Source organism: Rhinolophus sinicus, chromosome 10, assembly GCF_057876585.1.
Source record: "Rhinolophus sinicus isolate RSI-liver-muscle chromosome 10, RSI-T2T, whole genome shotgun sequence".
In the NCBI taxonomy this organism is placed as follows: domain Eukaryota; kingdom Metazoa; phylum Chordata; class Mammalia; order Chiroptera; family Rhinolophidae; genus Rhinolophus; species Rhinolophus sinicus.
In genome coordinates, this window is record NC_142510.1 from 16,008,225 (window position 1) to 16,031,103 (window position 22,879).

General features: G+C 62.2%; 4 protein-coding genes and 1 long non-coding RNA gene across 6 annotated transcripts; 3 read left to right on the plus strand and 2 right to left on the minus strand.

The window, feature by feature from the left end:
* Positions 1-744: 744 nt before the first annotated feature.
* Positions 745-12,800, plus strand: FBXL16 (F-box and leucine rich repeat protein 16). 2 transcript variants are annotated; one of them, XM_074322753.2, is made up of 6 exons: positions 745-1,090; positions 7,866-8,524; positions 9,292-9,800; positions 10,108-10,192; positions 10,518-10,581; positions 10,845-12,800. In XM_074322753.2, the coding sequence occupies exons 2-6, from the start codon at positions 7,880-7,882 to the stop codon at positions 10,991-10,993; spliced, it is 1,452 nt and encodes a 483-aa protein (XP_074178854.1). In that variant the 5' UTR covers positions 745-1,090; positions 7,866-7,879; the 3' UTR covers positions 10,994-12,800. The 2 variants fall into 2 exon arrangements, with proteins under 2 accessions (XP_074178854.1, XP_074178852.1); XM_074322751.2 differs by having other exon boundaries at positions 746-1,085.
* On the minus strand, positions 12,597-13,326 carry LOC109460632 (uncharacterized). Its single transcript, XR_002139521.3, has 2 exons — positions 13,188-13,326; positions 12,597-13,026 (listed from the first exon to the last, which is right to left on the minus strand). It is a non-coding gene; the product is annotated as an uncharacterized LOC109460632 (long non-coding RNA).
* WDR24 (WD repeat domain 24) lies at positions 13,313-18,602 on the plus strand. The gene is made up of 8 exons (XM_019756190.3): positions 13,313-14,446; positions 15,536-15,713; positions 15,860-16,532; positions 17,083-17,201; positions 17,279-17,400; positions 17,498-17,602; positions 17,720-18,060; positions 18,185-18,602. Exons 1-8 carry the CDS (start codon positions 13,966-13,968, stop codon positions 18,536-18,538), a joined length of 2,373 nt encoding a protein of 790 aa, XP_019611749.1. The 5' UTR covers positions 13,313-13,965; the 3' UTR covers positions 18,539-18,602.
* Positions 18,579-21,605, plus strand: JMJD8 (jumonji domain containing 8). Its single transcript, XM_019756211.3, has 9 exons — positions 18,579-18,951; positions 19,025-19,123; positions 19,344-19,392; positions 19,469-19,565; positions 19,648-19,716; positions 19,812-19,931; positions 20,024-20,091; positions 20,168-20,302; positions 20,376-21,605. Exons 1-9 carry the CDS (start codon positions 18,752-18,754, stop codon positions 20,454-20,456), a joined length of 918 nt encoding a protein of 305 aa, XP_019611770.3. The 5' UTR covers positions 18,579-18,751; the 3' UTR covers positions 20,457-21,605.
* STUB1 (STIP1 homology and U-box containing protein 1) lies at positions 20,506-22,765 on the minus strand. Its single transcript, XM_019756212.3, has 7 exons — positions 22,607-22,765; positions 21,915-22,113; positions 21,662-21,827; positions 21,370-21,457; positions 21,163-21,219; positions 20,957-21,073; positions 20,506-20,885 (listed from the first exon to the last, which is right to left on the minus strand). Exons 1-7 carry the CDS (start codon positions 22,763-22,765, stop codon positions 20,760-20,762), a joined length of 912 nt encoding a protein of 303 aa, XP_019611771.2. The 3' UTR covers positions 20,506-20,759.
* Positions 22,766-22,879: the final 114 nt, after the last annotated feature.

A 22,879-nucleotide genomic window follows, 5' to 3' on the forward strand; every position in this document is an offset into this window, starting at 1 on the left:
AACACCACCTCCCTGCAGGTCACCATCACGTGGCCCTCTTGAACTTTCATCACTCTCAAAATAGTCATTCTCTGAAGGGATTTGTTGGTCACTTGTTTCTCAGTTCTGTGGAGGGGGGGTGTCCCCCACTGAGGGGTGTTCCTGGAACTGGCACCCAGCAGGTGCACAAGAAATGTGAGGGCCTTGACGGAGCAGTGCGGGAATGGTGAGGGTCGGACCATTCTCGCCGCCGCAGGTGACAGCCAAGGGCTGGGACGCAAGGGGCCAGCCCGGAGCCCCATAAAACCGCGCGCACCCCTACGCAACTGCCGGCTCCAAACGGTTCGAGTCCTCTTTTCCCGGCAGGATTTGGGGTCCCCACCGCTCCGCGTAGGCGGGGCTCGCTCCAGGTCCGCGCTCCGGCCACGCGCCCTGCCCTCCCTTGGCCCCGCTCCCTCTCCTGTCCTCCTCTGCCCTCCCCTCCCGTCCCCGCGCAGCCGCGCGCCCGGGTTTGTTATTGTGAGGGCGCCCGCGGCGAAGAGGGGGGCGGGGCGCATGCTGGGGCTGGCGCGTGCCCGTGGGCGCCGCGGCGGGAGCGCGCTGTGCGCGCGGCAGGGCGGGGCAGGAGAGGCGGGGCTCGGCATCCTCGGCGCCCCCGCTCGGGCTCCCCAACCCGGATTGGCTCCGGACGCCGGGAGCGCGCGAGGGCGCGGCGCGTAGTGCCAGGCGGGGGGCGCGCGCGGCGCCGCCGGCGGCCGCGGAGGAGCGCAGGGAGGAGGGCGGAGGAGGAGCGCCGGGAGGAGGGCGAGGGGAGGGAGGAGGCGCCCGCCCGGCTCCCTGCAAAGCGGCCTTATTTACCTGGGCACAGCCTCAGCCTCCCCGGTGGGAGGCTCGGGGTGGCCAATTCTCTCCCACCGGGGAGCTCCTCTCGGGGCGCGGCCGAGGGGGCCGCCAGGCCCCAGCGCTGGGCGCGGGGCGCGGCCGGGCCCTGCTGGCCAGGCCAGCACCTCGGCCGCCTCCCCGCTTCGTCGGCGCCCATGCCGGGCTCCCCATGACGGGAGGACGCCCGGTGAACAGCGTGGCATGAGCCAGGAGCCCGGGCTGAGGTAAGGTGTGTGCTCTGGGTTTGGCTGCGGGGCCGGGAGGGGCCAGGCTACGCCACCGCCGCGGGTGGCCACAATGAGGAGGGGACGGAGAGGGGCTTGGGACAGCGCCTCTGCCACCCCCAGCGGGCTTATGTAACCGTAGCCCCTTCCCTGGCCGTGGCCACTGGGCCTCAGGCCCTGCCAGGCCTTCCCATAGCCCCTTATCCCTGTGGAGGGCCTGGTCAAGGCCCACTCCCCATGGCAACTGGATGAGAACTGGGGTGGGGGGGTGCCACCTGACAGTGTACCTGTGGAAGGGCAATTGCAGGCTCCCAGCCCACCTGGCTGGGTGAGGGTCTGGACCATCACTGCGCTCTGGGTCCCCCACCTCAGCACCACAAGCCCCTGGGCCTATAAGAGAGATATTAGATACAGCTTCGCTCCAGGCGGAGCCATGTGGACCGGTGGCTGGAGGGCTTGTCTGCCCCTGGACACGTTCTGGCCGGGCCTGTATGGAGCTGCCACAGTGGGAGGATGAGGGGAAGGGAGGGGCTGGGCATGTGCCTGGTTCTGGAGGAGGGGTCAGGCCTTGGCCAAGGCTGGAGGGCCTCAGAAGGGGAAGTGGGCACCCTGAGACTTGCTGGGGAGGGGTCCTGTACTCCTGGAGTTGGAGTGGGTAGAGAGAGTCATGCACCCGGAATCACCCCAGGAGGAGAGAAGGCCTGGCTATTGGAGCTTTAGGGAGCCGGTGGCCCAGTGGCCACTCCTCCAGCCCCTCCCTGTCTCTGCACAGGAAGCCTTCCCTCCATGGAGAGAGCAGATGGTGGATGCCACCCAACCTGCCCCCTCCATCAGGCCCCTCCCCACACCCGCCACCTCCTACAGCCCAGTGACCAGTCAGCTCAGGCCTCCCTGATGACAGGCAGGGCACAGGGCCCCTTCTTCCACCAACTCCTTTGAGAGCTGCTGGGCAGCAGCCTTGGCGCAGAAGCCCTGGGCTGGCCTGGGCCCCTGAGAGGTTTTGGGTCCCCTAGGCCAGGGCATATGCCTGATGGAGACCCATTGGTTCAGTAAGAGGTGGCCACATGGCTGGACCAGAGCTGTCTGGAGAGGGGGGAAAGTTAAGCCCCAGTCGTAAACATGGGCAGTGCAGGGTGGGCTGTTCAGGCCTCAGGGGACCCCAGGACTCAGCTGCCCCAGGGCCTGCCGCCTCTACTACCTGCCTCCCCCCTTCCCTCACTTGTCAGCACCTCTAACACTGCGGGGGGGGGGGGTTCATGGGACAGACACCACCATCCAGCTCACGCCCACTTCCAGGGCACTCGAGTGAGTCCTATCTCCCACTGATGAGATGGAAACAAGTGGCCACAAGGTGGGGGGAACCTGGACCCCCTGAGACAGATGGGCCCAGGCGGGCCTGCAATGCTGAAAGCCAGGGAGACATCTCACCCCGAGGTGGGGGAAGGGGCTGGCTGCGGCCCACAGCCCTGTCTCCTCACACATGGAGGGATCACTGCTGTGTCTCAGAGGCTGGCATGGCGGAGGAGTGGAGATGGCAGTGAAGGAAGGTCTGTGGGTGGCCCAGAACCTTTCCCACTGGTGGACTAGAGGAGCTTCAACCAGACCAGCTTCAGAAGTGGGCTCAGGCCACCTTCCCCAACAGGGCAGGAAAGAGGGAGAGGGATTGAGGCAGCTGCCCAAAGCAGCAGTCACGAGATGCCTCAGGCCTCGGCCTTGGGGAGCTCAGGTCCTTCAAAGCAGGGGAGCCAAGACGTGGCCTGGGACCCAACATCTGCTCCCCAAGGTAACCAGTCCTACCTGGCTGAGGTGCCCTGAGCTCAGCCAAAAGACTGTGCTGGAGCACGAACTTGCGTCTCTTGAAGCCATGTGCTCCCTCCCCAGAGTCCCTAGTGCACGGGTGGGGCAGCCTGCACCCCAGCAGCATCTGCAAGCTGGGGGAGACAGGGGAGTGCTGCTGCCAGGACATGTGCAAAGTGGCAGGGATGTGAATGTGCCTGAGTCATGGGGCTTGTCATGGAGTGTGTCAGCTCACTCCGTGTCCCCAATCCCAAGCTGCCCTGGTAATCACCCATGCCCCTGGGGCCGCCACCACAGATCAACGTACATGAGTTTTAATGCCTTCCATGTACTGCCCAGCTCCAGGGGCCTCAGCAGGCAGGGGAAACTGGTCAGTACGGGTTTTACTGGGGTCAGGAACACCCCCGCCCAGCATCCAGGACAGGCTGTGTCAGATGGAGGCATCAAAGATGGAGGAAGAGACCTCCAAGGTGGCGGCCTTGAGGGGTTGAGGGTTTCCTGGGAATGAGCAGTCCCAAAGAGTGTCCCAGTGGTGGACATGCAGCTTGCAGCCTCTGGAAGGAGAGCAGGGGTGACGGGACAATGTTGGCAGAGACCACCAGCTCGGGTCCAGGCTGTGAAGGCACAGGTGACAGAAGAAGCAGAACACAGCAGAGAAAGGAGGCCACAGAAGGTGTGCCTGGCCAAAGGCAGGCCAGCTGGGGGCCCCAGGTTGCCCTGTGGCCCCATGTGCCCGGCTTGGCCTTCGGGAGTCACAGATGGGGGTCTTGGGGTCAAATCCCAGCTTTGTGTAACTTCTGAAAATTCACTGAGACCTGCTTTCCCCACCACGGTCAGGCAGTGTGTGAAGGGCTCAGACCAGCAGTGAGAGGTGTGGTGCTGGGAAGAGCTGGACCCCCTGCTTCCCTCCCTCCTGGGGGTGTCTGGCCCCTTCCCCTCAGGTCTGGCCAGATTACGGGCAAAGGTCGCCAGCTTCCTTCCCCTGCAGCTTCCAAGGGGAGTCTCAGCTAAAACGGAGACATGTGCTATCGGCTTCCCACGGGTCTGAATAACTGCAGGGCCCACCCCAAGCCCTGCAGTCTTGGGGGCCTTCTCAGAGACTCTGGCACCAACCCAATTCCAGTGGCCACTGACCTCTGTCACGACCGGGATTAACGAATTGAGCTGCAGCTTCCTCACTGACCGTCCTCCTGTTAATCTACCCTGTCCTCCATCAAGCCTCATGGGCCGCAGGCAGCCACACTCCTTTCTGCATGACCCTGCTAACTGGACTGCCATCATTCATTCATTCATTCATTCAGCAAGCACTGAGAAGCCCCTAAACCATGATGCTGTCTGTCCTCAAGGAGTCCCCAATCAAGGGGCTAGGCTGACAGGTAGACAGTGATGAGAGCCCAAATGATGACTGAGCCCCTGGAGGTGTTTTCTCAGTGCTGGAGGTCCCCAGGGGGAGGCAGGGGCAGCACTCACACCAAAGGGTGGAGGAGAAGGAAATTGCAGGGTTAAGGAGCAGGGAGACCAGCTGAGCAAGCAGGGGGGCCAGCATGTGCCTGGGCAGAGATGGGGAGGGGAGGAGGAAGGCAGGACAGGGGCCAGGGCTGGGGAGGAGCCAGAAGTGAGGCCCCCAGGGACTAGTGACGCCCGCCCGCAGAAGAGACAGCTCCTTATGAAGCCCCAACATGGCCATCTGCAGACTGTCAGCCTAGAAGTCACCAAATTCTGGAGGCCTCCCAGGAGCCCCCAGGAGCCCAGCATGCGCCCTAGGTCCACTCTGGTCCCCATGCTTCACAGTGAGTCTGCGAGGGAAACACAGAAGCTCTCGCACTTGGTACCCTGATCCAGCTCTGGCTCAGGCTGATGGGGACAAGACAACTAAAGTAGTGGCCACCATCTCCCTCCTCCTCCTAGCATGAGCCCAGGCGCCTCGAGCCCCCGCAGCCTATCCTGGGAGGGGACCTTTTCCAGAGTTCCACTCCACGTGAGGAACAACCCACCAGGGCTGAGTCGGACAATAGTGCAAGCATGGCCATCTTTTTTTAAAAACCCCTTTTCCCAGCATTAGCTCCTGGTGTTTATCCCTTAAGGGGGAAGCAGCCCCCAGCAGACTGGCAGCTGCCCTTAACCCCTCCTGGCAGGAAATGCCAAGGCCCACTGATTGCAGTCAGGTACCACGTGGGTGGGTGAGGCCAGGGCCGGGCAGAGGGGCCCTTGTCCCAGCCCCCCAGGGACCTCTTGCCTAACTGGCAGGGAGATCCAGCTCTAACCCTGAGCTCACTTTTCTCCCAAAGCCCTGGCCCTTTGGTCAAGGTGCGCCTGTTGCCAGTTTTGAGCTCCAGAGCAGGGGATTCTCAGGCTGGGTCAATGAGCCTGGAGTGTGAGGAGCAGCTGACGCCCAGCATGACCATAGACAAGGTTGGGGAGCAGCAGGGCCGTCTCTGTGGGAGGCAGCTCCAATCTGGGGATGGGGGTAGGGGGTGGAAAGGGCTGACTGACAGGCAGGATGGTGCCTTTTGGCCAGGGATGGGGTGCGGGGTGAGGAGCAGCCAGGCCTCAGACACTCTCCCCAGGCTAATGAGGGTCATCCTCAGCCTGGCCCCTCCCTCCCTCGGGCTCTCTCCCAGGGTCTGGCTTGTTTTCACCAGCTCCACCCTGAGGCCTGAAGGGTGAGGATGGGATTGTGGGCGTGTGCAAATGTGAGCTCCAGTGGGGGCGAGAAGGGAGCCTCGCAGTTGCCCGGGGCATCCACGTGCATCTCCCTCCTCCCCAACTCAGGCGCTCCACGTGCACACCCATGGCTGGGAGCATTTGCAATCTAAATCCGCACTGCTCTTAAGTTATTTCTCCCCTGGTGCCACCTCCGCCGCCTCCGCGGGATCTTAGACGAACAGGGCGGCTTCTCTTCTCCCCTGCACCACCCCCCACCCGCCTCCAGGGCCCCTCCCTGTTAAGATGGGTTTGCCAGATCGGTTCTCCACCCCACACACCACCAGCCGCTGTCCGCGGTGGAGGCGGCCGTGCTTGGCCTCCGAGCACGCGCACAGCGGCTGGCGCGCGGTGGGGTGGGGGGGTGGGGTGGGGGGAGCGCTGTCCATGGTGCTGCGCGCCGAGCGCCTAGCCGGCCGCTCCAGGTCTGTGGGCGGCGCGCCCTGAGCCGGGAAATCTTCATACCCCGTTTTGGGGACACAGAAGATATTCAGGCCGGTGCTGCCTCTCTCTACCCAGCAGCCCACAGGAGGTAGTTGCGGGGACAGCCTCTCCCTTGGACACAGAAGTGGGGGCCAGTCGTGGGCTTCATCCTGTCCCTCTATGAGACACAGCTGGCCACTGTGGTTCCCTCCTCCTGTACTGGTAAACCAACTCCTTGGAGCCTCAGGTTCCTAATTAATCTGAAAACGGGTAACGGTAGTGGCCACCCCTTCTCCCCGCAGGGTTGCTGTGAGGTAGAAATCCATGATTATCCCAGTGGGCAAGCGGCAGATGTTATGGATGTCTTGTATCAGCCTATGTGAGGTCGTGAGCTGCCTGATCATGAGCTGCAGTGAGGGGGCCTCCCCTGGGAAGGGAAGGCCCAGGGTGGACTGCCAGCCTAGGGGCTCATTGCTGCCAAGGCAGGGAGGCTTTGGGACCAAAAGCTGGGTTTGCAGCCATGAGGGCCACATGTCCCAGGTCTGCGCCCCCTCCCTAGACATGGAATGCTGGCAAGGGTTGTCCTGTTCAGGGCTTAGAAGCAGTTGGGGGGGGGTGTGGGGTGCTAGAAAGAGCAGGGAAGGACTGCCCACTCACATCCCAGAGAATACTGTCCCCTCCTCTTCGGGCAGGCCATGGAGCTCAGAAACAACTTTCCAATTGCTCACTGTGACCCGTACACTATGCTTAGCCCTTTGCACGTGCTGTTCCGTGGTGGGGGTATCATCACCTCCCAGGATTAGAAGTAAGGAAAGTGAGGCTTGGAGAAGGGAAGGCCTTGCCCAGGCCACGTAGCCAGAGTAGGGCTTGTTTTGAGTCCAGAGTGTGTGACCTGGAGCGTGTGGGTGAGCACCCTCCCTGGATGCTCCTCACTGGATGTCCGGTGTGGGATGGGCAGATACAGAATGAACAGAGGGTGGCACTGTGAGGGTCCCACTGCCCCTTCTCTCCAGGCCCGTCTGTGCCAATGCCCTCTGCCACACATTCATAGCCTTGGAGGCCTTAGAAAGGGAGCCAGGTGGTCTCAGCCCAACCCTGGGGGGAGCTCCTCTCATATAGCCTTCCATAGCCAGCTCTGGTCCAAGTCTTGGTTCTGCCACTTACTATGACCTCAGGCAAGCAATTCACACTGCCTCGGCCTTAGTTTCCTCATCTGGTCAATGGGTGCACTCACCACAGCATCATCCTCAGTGGGTTAGGTGGTGGAGTAAAGAGACAGTTGTGTTCAGGGCTCACGGCTGGTATCACGGTAAATACTGGGAAGACAACTGCCCTTTCTTTGGGTAGATTCTGGGCCATGGAACCTACTGTAGAGTACTGGCAGGGAAGCCTATGAGCAAGCAGGGGGACCAGCACATGCCAGGCACCGGAATCATTCCACAGAGCCACGCTGGCACTCCACAGTGCAGGGGCCAGAGACTGCCCCAATCCTGTCCCTCAGTTACACAGCACCTGCGCAGCGGAGGCAGGCACTGATGTGGGCCTCAGGGTAGCAAAGGTAAAGGGAGCAGTCACAAGCGAGTGTCTGTCATCACTTCTGTTCTCTCATCTGTAAGTTAGAAACCCTAGTACCTAGGTTTTGAACTCTGTGAGTGGGTGCAGGTCGAGCTCAGTGCCTACAGGTGCTCTCGGGTCAGCCCTGTCCTGTTGCTGCTCAGTCAGAGGAAGGCTTGTACTCAGAGCCTTTCTGAGAGTGCCGTGGGAGGGGAAGCCCAGGGATAGGAAGGGGCCCAGCTCAGCTCCGCCTTCCAGGAGAGAACATAGAACTCACTTCCCACTCTGGGCCTCTGTCTGCAGAGTGAGCGAGGAAGATGTCCAGCCCTGGAGTCAACGGCGACCCCAAGCCCCCATGCTTGCCTCGAAATGGCCTGGTGAAGCTGCCGGGCCAGCCCAACGGCCTGGGCACAGCCAGTATCACCAAGGGCACGCCAGCTGCCAAGAACCGCCCCTGCCAGCCTCTGCCCCCACCCACCCTCCCACCACCCAGCCTGGCTACTCCGATGCCTCGGGCTGCTCTGGCCGGGGGCCTGTGCCCCCCGGCAGGGCTCCCCCTTGGTGGACCAGCCTCAGCCCCGGTGCCCGGGCCCCCAGTAGAGCGGCCACCGCTGGCCACAGACGAAAAGATCCTCAATGGCCTTTTCTGGTACTTCTCGGCCTGCGAGAAGTGTGTGCTGGCCCAGGTGTGCAAGGCCTGGAGGCGTGTGCTCTACCAGCCCAAGTTCTGGGTGGGCCTCACACCTGTGCTGCATGCCAAGGAGCTCTACAATGTGCTGCCTGGTGGTGAGAAGGAGTTCGTGAACCTGCAGGGCTTTGCTGCACGTGGCTTTGAGGGCTTCTGCCTGGTTGGTGTCTCTGACCTGGACATCTGTGAGTTCATTGACAACTATGCCCTCTCCAAGAAGGGTGTCAAGGCCATGAGCCTCAAGCGCTCCACCATCACTGACGCCGGCTTGGAGGTGTGTCCCCCTGCTGGCTCAGAAAGGACAGGGATGGGGGACAGGGCCAGGAACAGCAATGGAACAGATGCAAGGGTGGGGGGAGGTGGGGAGTGGCCCCTGGAGGAAGCTCGGGCACACAAGGAGCAATGTAGCTGAGGGCTATGCCAGTGCCCTGAGGGGGGCTGTGGCTTTGGGGGGGGCAGAACTGGCTACATAATTTGAGCAACCCAGTCCAAGATGAAAATGCAGGTCCCTTGTTCAGAGATGATTAAGAATTTCAAGACAGCGACAATAAAGTAGTTAAGTGTGGGGCCCTTCTAAGCATGGGCCCTGCATGCCAGTGAAGCCGGCCATGGATGGGGAGGACACTGGAGGTGGTGGCAGCAGGGGCAAAGGTCAGAGGAGCAGCTATGCAGGTGGGCTCTTCCCCAGGACCCCGACTCTAAACAAATCATCAACACCGACTGCTCCAGGCGCCTGCTGGGGCCAGGCCCTGGGCTCCCAGTTCCCCTGTGCCTTGCCTCCTCTTTTAGGGTGTAGTTGAGGTGTAACAGACACACTGTAAAGAGCACTTGTTCGAGAGTACAGCTCGATGCTTGTTTACACTCATCTACACTCTGGAGAACTCCGCTTCCTGCCTCTCGGTGGGCTTGTTCTGCCCTATCTCCTACTCTCCTCAGCACAACCTGCAGGGAGGGGCACTCCCAGGGAACCGATGTAGGCTTTCACAGTGGCAGGGGCAGTGGCGAGGTCTGGCCTCCTGACCCCGAACCTGCTGCCAACAGGTAATGCTGGAGCAGATGCAGGGCGTGGTGCGCCTTGAGCTGTCAGGCTGCAATGACTTCACGGAGGCGGGGCTGTGGTCCAGCCTGAGCGCACGCATCACCTCGCTGAGCGTGAGTGACTGCATCAACGTGGCAGACGATGCCATCGCGGCCATCTCGCAGCTGCTGCCCAACCTGGCAGAGCTGAGCTTGCAGGCCTACCATGTGACAGACACGGCGCTGGCCTACTTCACAGCGCGCCAGGGCCACAGCACACACACGCTGCGCCTGCTCTCCTGCTGGGAGATCACCAACCATGGCGTGGTCAACGTGGTGCACAGCCTGCCCAACCTCACCGCGCTCAGCCTTTCTGGCTGCTCTAAAGTCACTGATGATGGCGTGGAGCTTGTGGCGGAGAACCTGCGCAAGCTCCGCAGCCTCGACCTCTCCTGGTGCCCACGCATCACCGACATGGCGCTGGAGTACGTGGCCTGCGACCTGCACCGCCTGGAGGAGCTAGTGCTGGACAGGTGTGTGTATCCCCCACTCGCAGGCTATGGAGGGCAGGACCAGACGAGGCTGGGTGGACCTTCTGAACAGGGAGCTAGTGGACAGGCTTGTAGGTAGAGGGGCTGCAGCGTGGGAGGGGAGCGGGTTGCGGGGCGGGCCCCTCAAAACGTGGGTCTAGTGTGGGTGACGCAAAGGAAGGAGCTATTATGAGGGGCCAGGGGTGAGTTCACGCCAGAGGCACTTCCGGGAAAAGGAGGAAGGGGTCGGAGCTGAGGGGCAGGGCAAGGTGTTTTGAAGTTGGGCACCCCCTCTCTGTTGCAACCACAGGTGTGTACGCATCACCGACACTGGCCTCAGCTATTTGTCCACAATGTCGTCCCTACGCAGCCTCTACCTGAGATGGTGCTGCCAGGTATCGATCCTGCACGCCTCCGGAGATCGGGGAGTAGTCAGGGGAGGTGGTGAGGCGCGGGGTCCTCTGACCTGCTCAGGTCCTGAGTGGAAGTCTGGGATCCTTCCACACCCAGCGGCTGACCTAAGTGGAGCGCGCGTTGTCCCAATGCCCTCACCCTGGCACTCCGCAACGACCTTCTGGCTCCGTGGGGAGCTGAGAAACCCCCGTTTTGAACCCCGCTCCCTGCCCCTCCAGCAGCTCCAGGCCTGCGGCCTGACCCCAAGAGTGGGGCTCCTACAGGGCGCGAGCGGAATTAGTTAACTCGCCCCGCCCTCCCGCCCAGGTGCAGGACTTCGGCCTGAAGCACCTCCTGGCTATGAGGAGTTTGCGTCTCCTGTCTCTGGCAGGTGAGACCCCCTGCCGCCCGCCTTGACAGTGACCATCCCACCACACGCACTCCTAGTCCGACTGTACCAGCCTTGCAGGGTACCTTGTGCGTATTCATACCTGGGGCTGCCTCGCTGTGTCCCCGGTGCAGGTCGGAGCAGGGAGACGCCCGGCAGGAGCTAGCCCTGGCCTGGCCCCGCCCATCCGCTTGCCCCGCCCCACAGCCCCGCCCCTCTCGAGCTATCGGGCCGCGCCCACTTAGCCCCCGCCATGGTCCCCGCAGGCTGTCCGCTGCTGACCACCACGGGCCTCTCGGGACTGGTGCAGCTGCAGGAGCTGGAGGAGCTGGAGCTGACCAACTGCCCCGGAGCCACCCCCGAGCTCTTCAAGTACTTCTCGCAGCACCTGCCCCGTTGCCTCGTCATCGAGTAGCGCGGGGGATCCTTGCCCCCGTCGTAGGAACCCGCCACGCTCTGGGCGGGGACACGGGGGCGCCGCTGAGCCCCCACTCCCGGCCCTGCCCTCAGGGGAGCCCCCACACCCAGCGCGGGAGGCGGGACAAACCGAGGGATAGCCCCGCCCCGCGCCCCATGGCCCCTCCGCTCCTCTCCTGGCCCCGCCTGGGCAGGGAGGGGCGTCGGGCGGGACCAGCCCTACGCACGCACGCACGCACACTCGGGGATTTGTGCATGCCCCTCGTGCCCGCCCTGCACGCCCGCCCTCCACCACGCCGCAGCCGCCTCCATCTTTCGCCCGCCCGCTGGGGCAGGGGCCAGGCCCGGTCCTGGGGGCACTTTAAGCTCGCCAGATGGCCGCCGCCCTTACCGACTTCCCCGCCACACCCTGCTCTGTCTCCCGGCTGTCCCCCAATCCCGGGCAGGGCCCTGGGGGATTGAGGGGGGCTGGGTACCCCAGAACACAGGGGACCCAGTAGAGCCCCATGGGCTGTCGGCATCTTCCACCGACCGCATCGCGCCTGCAGCCCTCCAAGGGTTGCGAAGGGAAACAGGCCGCCGCCAAAGCCATGGCCCTCTGAGGAGCCCAAGTCCCACCCGCCCTTCCCCCACCCCATGCCAGCCTGACCCAACCTCCCGTCTTCATTGCCACTGTGTGAAGCAGCCCCCTGCTCGCCCCACCCCCACCCGCAGGCCTACAAGTCCTTGGGCCCTGGCCAAGCTGGGGCAGAATTGGGTTGGGAGAGGGGCAGAGTGGATGACAGTGACCTTGGCATAATCAACATTAGCCCACCCACTCCAGTGCACCTCAACCCAGAGGTGGTACAGCTACCTTGTGAGACCCCAAGCTGGAGCGACACTCAGGGCCTGCAGGCCTTGGGAGCAGTCCTGGGTGGAACTTACACTGTAGGCCCTGTAGCCAAGCTGGGCCCAGGCCCCTCAGTGCTACACTTCACCCTGGGCAGGTTTCCATCAGGTGGAAGCTGAAAAACTGGGCCCTAGCCAAGGCTTGGTCAGCATCAGCAAGCAACTCTGATCTTCCAGTGGCCAGCACATCCTCAGCACCGAGGAGGGAGGGCACCTTTCTAGCTGCCCCCACCCCTTCCCAGCTCCCCAAACGTCTGCTTGCCCAAATGGGCTCTGACCGTGTTCTGTCTGATCCCAAGACATTCGGAAGTCCTAGGGGATGCTGGCACATCTTGGCAATTGCTGAGGAGGGGGCTGGGACCCCTTTCCATCCCAACCTTGAACCCCAGGAGATATAGCACCCACACCTAATCTTGGGACACCCCACCCCCATCTGGTTGGAAAAGAGTAACCAGTTTCCAGAGAGCCAGAGAGTGAGAGAATGAGAGAGAGGGGGAGAGAGAGAGAGCGCGCGCGAGAGAAAGAGATGCTATTGAAGCAGAGAAACAGTTCAACAGCCCAAAGATCTCTCTGCCCCTGGAGTGCTGGAAGGAGGCTCCTGGGTTGAGGTGGTCAGGAGCCAGTTTCTTCAGCCCGTCCTCCCCACAGTTCCTTAGTGGGGAGGGGGCAGCTGTCCATTTGTCCAAAGTATTAATGCAACTGAAGCTGTGATATTTCCAACGACTGTAGGAGGAAAATTTAAGGGGAGAGAGGAAAACAAAACCAACCAACCCCTAAAATCATTTTCTTACTGTACATAACGACCTCATTCTCCTGTATATGCGGAAGATATAACCTTATATTTGGTAAGTGTTTCTTGTGCTATTTTATCACGTGACCTGTTTATAAAAATATATATTAAAAAAGTTGTAAAAACACGGGTCAGAGTTGTTTTTGGGTCATCTGACCGTGGCGGGGGAAGGTGTTTCTGCCCCGAGGGGCTGGAAGGGATGGAGGCGGCCGTGGATGGAGGTGCGCCGGGAGAGGGCAGAGGCCAGGAGTTTGGGATTTATTCACAGCGTGGTGGGGAGCCTTAGTCCGGAGTTCAGATCACGGGGAACTTGGGACCCGGGGAAAGCCGTTAGGAAAACCTGCTCCCGGGGTCTAGAAGAGAGCAAGGAGGTGAAGACGATTGGAGGGATTCGGAACTCGTTTAGGGACGCACAGACTTGCTGACGGACTTCGGGGGAAAGATGAGCACTAGTATTAAAATAATGAGACAAAAGAGACCAACCAACAAGGCGGAACCGAGGGAGGCCCTTTACCTCAGTCCTGAACCAAAACTCCACCTCCACCCGCGCAGCTCCGCGATCCGGAACTTTCGCCGAGAAGCTGACAAGAACACGACCACTTCCGGGGACGGGCGGGAAAGAGAAGGGCTGCTTCCGGCGCGGCGGTTCCGGCCCGCCCCGGCCGGTGAATTTTACTAAATGGTTCGGGAGCTCGCGAAGGAAGAGGCTCGTTCGGCTCCTCTGGCTCTGTTCCCGCTGCCTCCGCAACCTCCACGCGGCCTGTGTCTCCTGCCTCGTGTCCCTCCAGACCCTTCAGGCTCCTTAAGCAGCTCGGTCCTTGAAGTCCCTCTATGTCCCCCGCGCCCCTCTAGCCCTTCTGGCCCATCCCCGGAAGCCCCGGGGCCGACTGTGTGGGTGGTAGTAACCACCTCGCTTCTTTGCGGGGATTCACTGACAGAAGGTCCAGTGACTGCCCAGATCTGACTGTTGGGGGGATGGGAAGGTGACCTGGGCTGGGACTGACCATGTGGAGTCTTCCCCAGAAGTGAGACATTGATGGGACTGACCAGCCCCAGGGCCTCCACGGCGCCTTCTGACCCGCCAGCCAGGGTAATGGAACTTGCCTATCAGACTGATTGATTAACGGTGGACTGCCCTGGACTGGCTCACCAAGACTGACTAGTCCAGGCCTAACCAGTTTTGGGGGGTCCAACCAGGGTAAAGGGTCTGAGCTGGCAGCATCCCCACACACACACCGGCTGAGAAGGCCAGCCAACTTCACTGACCTCCTGTCCCCACCATCTGTGCAGCCATGGAGAAGATGTCTCGCGTGACCACAGCTTTGGGTGGCAGTGCGCTAACAGGCCACACCATGCACTGCCATCTGGACGCACCGGCCAATGCCATCAGTGTGTGCCGAGATGCGGCCCAGGTGGTCGTGGCGGGTCGCAGCATCTTCAAGATCTACGCCATCGAGGAGGAACAGTTTGTGGAGAAGCTGAACCTGCGTGTGGGCCGCAAGCCCTCGCTCAACCTGAGCTGTGCCGATGTTGTCTGGCACCAGATGGACGAGAACCTGCTGGCCACAGCGGCTACCAATGGTGTGGTGGTCACGTGGAACCTGGGCCGGCCGTCCCGCAACAAGCAGGACCAGCTGTTCACAGAGCATAAGCGCACGGTGAACAAAGTCTGCTTCCACCCCTCTGAGGCCCATGTGTTGCTCAGTGGCTCCCAGGATGGCTTCATGAAGTGCTTTGACCTCCGCAAGAAAGACTCTGTCAGCACCTTCTCAGGTGAGGCCCTCAGAGGCAGGTTGGGCAGGTGTGCGCACATCTTTGCAGGCAGCTGGCTTGTCCAGGCAAGCTGAGAAATCGTGCATCAAAGGCACTCAGATATGCTCTCAAAGGGCTTCCTGAAGGAGGGGCCAGCTGAGTGGGCACCGGAAGCATGGGTAGGGGTCAGCAGGGAAGGGACGGGCAGGCCTGGTTGAGGTGTGAGGGGTACTTGGAGTGGGGCAGCACAAATCAAGGCTGGGTATGAGGTGAGGGAGAGGACAGAGCCCGAGGAGGCCACAGCCAACCTGGGTGGTTGAGCAGAGGGTCGCCTCGCTGCCTCATCTTCCCTTGCCTCAGAACTCCAGGTTGCCTCATTGTAGGAAGTCCACTGGGACCTCCAGGGTCCTCGGTCCAGGGATGCAGAGGAGGTGGGGTTCACTTACTGGTCCCCCTATGACTCTTTTCCCAGTAGGCCCAGTTCCCTGACGGGCCTTCAGCCAGCTCTCCCTTGTCCACTAACCAACTGAAGCACAGGGTAGAGCCTCAGAGGTCTTAAGAGAATTGGGGAGGCCTCCTAAGACAAACCCTGAGCTACCTGTGTTGGTGGAAAGCCGGACCTGCCCTCAAAGGCTCTGGTGTGGCAGTCTATGGGGGTGGACAGGGATCCTCAAGGCCTCCAGTCCTCTGGGGCTGACCCAGAGCCCCAACTCAAGGTAAAGAGGCTGGGTGGACGCTGGGGCACCCTTATCCCTCAGAGACCTCAGGACACCACCACCCCCAGGAGAGTATGGCCCAGTGACGCTCCTGTTCACCCAGTGCTGATCCCCAGTCCTGAAGCTGGGGTACAGTTTTACACAAGGACTGACATCAGACAAGAATCCAGGGAAAATTGAGGTCCAGGAGTTTGTGTCAGAAACCACCCAATGCCTGGTGTCCTGCTCCCTGGCCCAGGCTGTGGTGTCCTCGCCTCACCCCGTCCCCCCAGGCAGGCCTTGGCGGGGAGGTCCACAACCTCTCTAAGGGCGCCACTCTTGGCCACTTTCCCTCCTGGAGCCCCCTCTGGGCTGCCCCACTCATCTTCTCCCTCCACTGACGTCCTGCCCACAGGCCAGTCTGAGAGCGTGCGGGACGTCCAGTTCAGCATCCGAGACTACTTCACCTTTGCCTCCACCTTCGAGAATGGCAACGTGCAGCTCTGGGACATTCGGCGGCCTGACCGCTGTGAGAGGATGTTCACAGCCCACAATGGGCCCGTCTTCTGCTGTGACTGGCACCCCGACGACAGGTGTGGGGTGGAGTGGGTACAGGGGCAGTGGGGCAGGGTGGGGGGGCTCACGGAAGGGCTCTCTCATTGCCTCCAGTCCTGTGAGACAGAATGGGGAGCCCTCCCACCCCCGGATGGAAACTGAGGACTGCATGGGCCTTCTATAGGGGCTGGCTGGCCACAGGTGGGCGTGACAAGATGGTGAAGGTCTGGGACATGACCACACACCGCGCCAAGGAGGTACACTGTGTGCAAACCATTGCCTCAGTAGCCAGAGTCAAGTGGCGGCCCGAGTGCCGCCACCACCTGGCCACATGCTCCATGATGGTGGACCACAACATCTACGTGTGGGACGTGCGCAGGCCCTTTGTGCCTGCAGCCATGTTTGAGGAGCATCGCGATGTCACAACAGGCATTGCCTGGCGCCATCCGCATGACCCCTCCTTCCTGCTCTCTGGCTCCAAGGACAGCACGCTGTGCCAGCACCTGTTCCGTGATGCCAGCCAGCCCGTTGAGCGTGCCAACCCCGAGGGCCTCTGCTATGGCCTGTTTGGGGACCTGGCCTTTGCTGCCAAGGAGAGCCTAGTGGCCACCGACTCAGGGCGCAAGCCCTATGCTGGTGATCGGCGCCACCCCATCTTCTTCAAGCGCAAGCTGGACCCTGCTGAGCCCTTTGCGGGGCTCGCCTCCAGTGCCCTCAGCGTCTTTGAGATGGAGCCTGGCAGTGGCAGCATGAGCTGGTTTGTGGACACAGCTGAGCGTTATGCCCTGGCTGGCCGGCCACTGGCTGAGCTCTGTGACCACAATGCCAAAGTGGCTCGGGAGCTCGGTCGAAACCAGGTAGGTGGGGCTAGACTGAGGGGGCCCCAGGGGCCATGATCCTGGGGTAGGGGCAGGGGGCTCCAACAACTGTTGCCCCCACACCCTGCCCTGAGTCAGTGCTCAGCTTGGCCACTGCCACCACCAACCCTCACCTGCCCCAATAACTGAGGGTCCCCAGGGCCCCAAAGCAGGGCAAACACCAGTGCCATCTCGGGGTGCAAGTCTGGGGTGTTGTGGAGCTTAAGCTCCCTCTGACTCATTCTTGCTTTCAGACTTCCTCAGGCATCTGGCCCTGCAGAGGTCCACACTGCTTCTCTCATCACCTCCCTGGGCCCCAGGCTCATTTCCACATTGGCCGCCTCCCACATCTGCTTCCTTCTGTGCCCTGCAGGATGGGATTTTTGTCTTTCCCATGGGCCTTTGTTTCCTTACATGGGGTGGGCCAGGACATTGGCTCCCTGGGGCAGTTGAACGCTGAGGGTCTGTGGTTCCATCCAGGAAAAGGGGAGGCCTGCATGGGGCACCAGGACCTAGAACTCCCATGAGTGACCAGTGCCCCCCCCCCCAGGTGGCACAGACATGGACGATGCTACGGATCATCTACTGCAGCCCTGGCTTGGTGCCCACTACCAACCTCAACCACAGCGTGGGCAAGGGCAGCTCCTGTGGCCTGCCACTCATGAACAGGTAAACCCCTAGCGGTGCTCTCCCCAGAGGGTAGGACTCCTGGAGCTCACCCACCCATAGGTGCTCCCTGCCCCCAGTTTCAACCTGAAGGATATGTCCCAAGGACTGGGCAGTGAGACCCGGCTGGACCGCAGCAAGGGCGACACACGGAGCGACACGGTGCTGCTCGACTCTTCAGCCACGCTCATCACCAATGAAGGTAGGCTGGAGGGAGCACAGGGCGCTGTGTGGGCCTGGGGCATCCCAGAGCAACCCGCCAGTGGAAATCTCTCCTTCCCTCCCTCCCTCTTGGGCAGATAATGAGGAGACTGAGGGCAGCGATGTGCCTGCCGACTACCTGCTGGGCGACGTGGAGGGCGAGGAAGAGGAGTTGTACCTGCTGGACCCAGAACACGCACACAGTGAGTGGGGGCTGGGAGGGCCAGAGGTGGGAGGTGGGGCCAGAGGTGGGAGGTGGGGCCAGAGGTGGGAGGTGGGGCCAGAGGCTCAGACCTTGCCTCCCCGCCCCTGCCTTGCAGCTGAGGAGCCTGAATATGTGCTGCCCCAGGAGGCCTTCCCTTTGCGCCACGAGATCGTGGACACCCCACCAGGCCCTGAGCACCTGCAGGACAAGGCCGACTCGCCCCACGTGAGCGGGAGCGAGGCAGACGCGGCCTCCCTGGCCCCCGTGGACTCCTCCTTCTCGCTTATCTCTGTCTCACACGCACTCTACGACAGCCGCCTGCCGCCAGACTTCTTCAGTGCCCTGGTGTGTGACATGCTGCGCTTCTATGCCGAGCAGGGCGATGTGCAGATGGCCGTGTCCGTGCTCATCGTCCTGGGCGAACGTGTGCGCAAGGACATTGATGAGCAGACCCAGGTGGGTGACCGGGCCTGGGGGAGGGCATCCTTGCACACCCCACCTGCACCTGCACCCAGCATGCTGGGGTGCAACCCCCCGGGGTGCCACAACGCTGGCCTCCCTCATCCCCTTTCACCACCAGGAGCACTGGTACACGTCCTACATCGACTTGCTGCAGCGCTTCTGCCTCTGGAACGTGTCCAACCAGGTGGTCAAGCTCAGCACCAGCCGTGCCATCAGCTGCCTCAATCAGGCCTCCACCACCCTGCACGTCAACTGCAGCCATTGCAAGCGGCCGATGAGCAGCCGTGGCTGGGTCTGTGACAGGTGCCACCGCTGCGCCAGCATGTGCGCAGTCTGCCACCACGTGGTCAAAGGTCTGTTCGTGTGGTGCCAGGGCTGCAGTCACGGGGGCCACCTGCAGCACATCATGAAGTGGCTGGAGGGCAGCTCCCACTGCCCTGCCGGCTGCGGCCACTTGTGCGAGTACTCATGACGGCCTGCCCGAGGCAGGAGGGGGACCCGGGTTTGTGAACCAAATAAAGGAAGCGGGAGCCACAGTCTGAGGCTGCCTGTCACCGGTCCGTCGCGCCGGTGGCTGACCTGTTCTTACGCCCCGACGACTCTGGTGGGCGGGTGGCCGTGTCACCAATGGGAGCTGGCAGAAGTCACAAGCGGCTCTCTGCAGCCTTCGCTCTGCCTTCCGGAAATGCCGCCCCTTCCGGGGCGGGCCAAAGGAGGCCGCTTCCGGGAGTCGTCCGGGTGCGCAGGCCGTTGCCACGACGACGGGGATCCGGGTTTGCCTCGCGGCGGCGGACTCATGACTCCAGCGGTGCGGCCGCTCCTGCTACTCGTGTTCTGGATGCTGGCGGCTCCGGCTCGGCCCGGCTCGGAGGGCGACGGAGGGTGGTGAGCGGCGCCGGGTGGCGGGAGCGGGGCCGCGCTTCCGGGCGGCCCTGACGCTCACCGACTGTGCCTGCAGGCAGCGGCGCGGGCCCGGGACGTCGGCGGCGGTGGAGGAGGAGCAGCGCTGCACCGTGGAGCGTCGGGCCGACCTCACCTACGCCGAGTTCATCCAGCAGTACGTGCTTCCTCCCGCGCTGGCTACACCTCCCACGCCCGAAAACCCGGCCAGGAGCTCCGTCAGCCGAGATCGATGCTGTCTGTCACGCTAACGTTTGCCGGCCGTGCGCGCCCAGGCCTTCCAAGGCCGCCTCCCCATGACCTCGAGCGAACGCGTGGGGGTGGGGGCAGAGGAGGGCGAGGGTCAGACCCGACCGCAACTCTGCCTTTCCTTCCAGCTATGCCTTCTCCCGACCCGTCATCCTGCAGGGGCTCACAGACAACTCGGTGAGTGTTCGCGCCCCTCCTGGCCATCTGTCACCCGTGCTGGCCCGGGCCCTTAGATCTTCTCCCTCCTACGCAGAGGTTCCGGGCTCTGTGCTCCCGCGAAAGGCTGCTGGCCTCGTTTGGGGACAACGTAGTACGACTGAGTACTGCCAACACTTACTCCTACCAGAAAGGTGAGCCGCCCCACCTCAGCCCGCCTGCTTGCCAGCCTCCTGCAGGCAGCACCAGCCAGGCCTGACTGGCCCCTTTCCGCAGTGGACATACCCTTCCAGGAGTATGTGGAGCAGCTGCTGCACCCCCAGGACCCCAACTCCTTGGGCAATGGTGAGCCAGGCCTGGGCGGCAGTGGGCCGGGGAGGGGGTGTTTGGGAGTGCCCAGGTGGCAGGCCCCCGCCCCCTCCTGTGTTTCCCGCTGGCAGACACCCTGTACTTCTTCGGGGACAACAACTTCACTGAATGGGCCTCACTCTTCCGCCACTACACCCCACCCACATTTGGTCTGCTGGGTACCACCCCTGCTTACAGCTTTGGGATTGCAGGTGGGTGCCATGCAAGACCAGGGGATCTGGAGGGGTGGGGTGGGGAGTGCAAATTGGTTTTGGTAATCAGCTACTCATAACTGCCCCCACAGGAGCTGGCTCTGGGGTGCCCTTCCACTGGCATGGGCCTGGGTTCTCAGAGGTGATCTACGGCCGCAAGGTCAGCACAAGGTGGTGCCTGAGACTTGGGGCTCACTCACCACAACACAGAGTGACCTTGCTGCTTCCACCCCCAGCGCTGGTTCCTCTATCCCCCTGAGAAGACGCCCAAGTTCCATCCCAACAAGACCACATTATCCTGGCTCCGGGACACGTACCCAACCCTGACGCCATCGGCACGGCCCCTGGAATGCACTATCCAGGCTGGTGAGGTCAGTCGCTGGTAGGAGGGGGCTGCGTTGGGCTGAGGGCCCCCAACTAATCCCTGTGCCCTACCCCATCCAGGTGCTATATTTCCCTGACCGATGGTGGCACGCCACACTCAACCTCGACACCAGTGTTTTCATCTCCACCTTCCTCAGCTAGCCAGAGCAGGCAGCTGGCAAGTCCCATCGCACACCAGCACACAGCCCTATAACTGCTCACAGGTTTTATTACAGGGACAGTGGTGGCAGCAGCAGCCTCAGCCCAAGCCACCCTAGCCTGCTGTTTCTGGCCCAGAAGGGGGACGGGGAGGCTCGTGGCCTAACAGCAGAACTGATGGAAGATGGGGTGGGGACACCCAGAGCAGGGATCCAGGGGCACAAACTATGTACAGGAGCTGGGGGCTATCGCCCCATGGCCCTCCTGGGCCAGGGTGTCAGGTAAGGTGGGGCTGGTGGCCCTGCCTCAGTAGTCCTCCACCCAGCCATTCTCGGAGATGAATGCATCGATGACTTCTTTCATGGCCAAGTTGGGAATGAGCTGTTCCTGGGTCAGGGGGCTCCGGGTCACAGGGTCAAAGTGGCCCACGCGCTGCAGTGACAACAGGGTCAGAAGGTGCTTAGTGGGCCCAGGCCCTGCCCCCAGTGCCTGTGAGCCCTCACCTGCAGGTGCTCCTCGATGTCCTTTCGGTCATAGGTGATGCCACTGGGCGTGATGCACGGCTCCCGCATCAGCTCAAAGCTGATCTTTCCACACAGATAGTCAGGGATATCCCGCTTCTGCCTCACACAGGAGCAAGTCAGGGACCAGGAAGTGGACGCTGCTCCAATTCCTGCCGTCCACAGGCCCCAGAGAACAGACCACTCACCTTTCTCTTCTCATCCACTTGAGAAAAGAGCTCATCCATGTCTGCTAAGTACTTGTCCTGCAAAAAGCCAAGCAGCCACGCGTGGGCCAGACACCACATCTGCTTTCCCCAGACAGGCACACACAGACCCCACCGGAGCCAGGGCCACCCTCATGTTACATGCACACAAACACACACAGACCCACATGTGGGCCGGGGCACCCTCACGTGCTTGGCCTCGATGCAGGCCTGTTGGGCCCGGATGTGGCCGTCGTCCTTGTCACCCTCATGGTTCCGCTGACACTCTTCCAACTCCCTGAGGGTGGACCAGGAGCTGGTCAGAGAGAGGTCTGGCTAGGGAAGGTCATATCCCACCGTAACCTTGGGCTTGTTCAGGCCTCATCCCCCCACCGTCTGTCTCCTGTTCACCAGTGATGGCCCTCAATAAATACTTGTGTTCGTGACTCAAGAATGGTGACTTGTGGGGGAGGGGGTCCTTGAGCCTGCCACCACAGCCCACCTCTCCCGCTCAGCCACAATGAGGCGTGTGAGGTAGGAGTGCAGCTCGTTCTCCTGGTGGATGCGCCGCTCCTCAATGCTGTTCCAGCGCTTCTTCTTGGCGATGCGCAGAGCGCTGGGAATGTCATCCCCGAAGTTGAGCCGCTGCTCCTTCGCCAGATTGTAGGCTGAGGGAAGAGAGTTCAGCTCATCCGCTGGCCAGTCCACCCGCCTGGCCCCAGGCACCCCCATAACCAGCCAGCCTGGAGGCCCACCTCGCTGCAGGTTGGCAATGGCCTCGTCATAGCTCTCCATCTCCAGCTGGCATTGCCCCAGGAAAAAGTGTGCTTTCACAGACTGTCCGTCCAGCTCCAAGGCACGCCGGCAGTCGGCCAGGGCCTGCTCATGCTGCTGCATCTTCAGGTAGCACAGTGCCCGGTTTGTGTAATACACCGCCACCAGGGGATTCCGGGTCTGGGGACCAGGATCGACCAGTCACCATGAGGGAGTGAACTCAGCCTGCCTCCTCAGTCCTAAGGCCTCTCCTGGCTTGGGGTTCATGGCTGGAAACCTGCTAGTATCTAGGTTTCTCAGCTTCAAAGTTCCTGGATCCTGAGGAATAGCTGGAGGGTGGCGTCTGGTCCCGAGGCCTGCCTGAGCCCACCTTCTTGACTCCAGTAGGTTTTGTAAGGGTAAGTTTCCCAGACCTGTGGAAATCCCTGGCCTCCCGGGCCCTGACGGTCTCAAGCGCCCTGAAGCTTTCACCCACCATAGTTCTCCGGCTATGGGCTCGAGAGCCGCGGCTTTGGCCCCTTTCGAACGAGATCACCATTGAGTCCTCAGACCCCAAACGCCCCTCCCCCGTCCGGGCCCAGACCCTCCGTAGGTCTGGCGGCGGCGGCCAGGCAGGCCCCGCCCCCTCCCCTGGCCCGGGCGCCGGCCCCACCCCCGACGCGGGCACACTCACGATCGCGCGGCCATAGCAGGCCGCCGCCTCCGGATACTTGCGGCCCACGAAGAGCCGGTTGCCTTGCTCCTTGAGCTCCTGCGCGCTAGGGCTCTTCTCGGGGCTTCCACTGGCGGCGCCCAGTCGCGCGCCACCTTCCTTCTCCTCCTTGCCTTTCATGGCGCCGCGCGGCACGGCCTGGGCTCCGCTCCCAGGCTCCGCGCCCGGCCCGCCCTGTGCCCGCAGCCCGAGCCCGCGATCCGCTCGGGCCCGGTCCAGCGATCCGCCACCGGA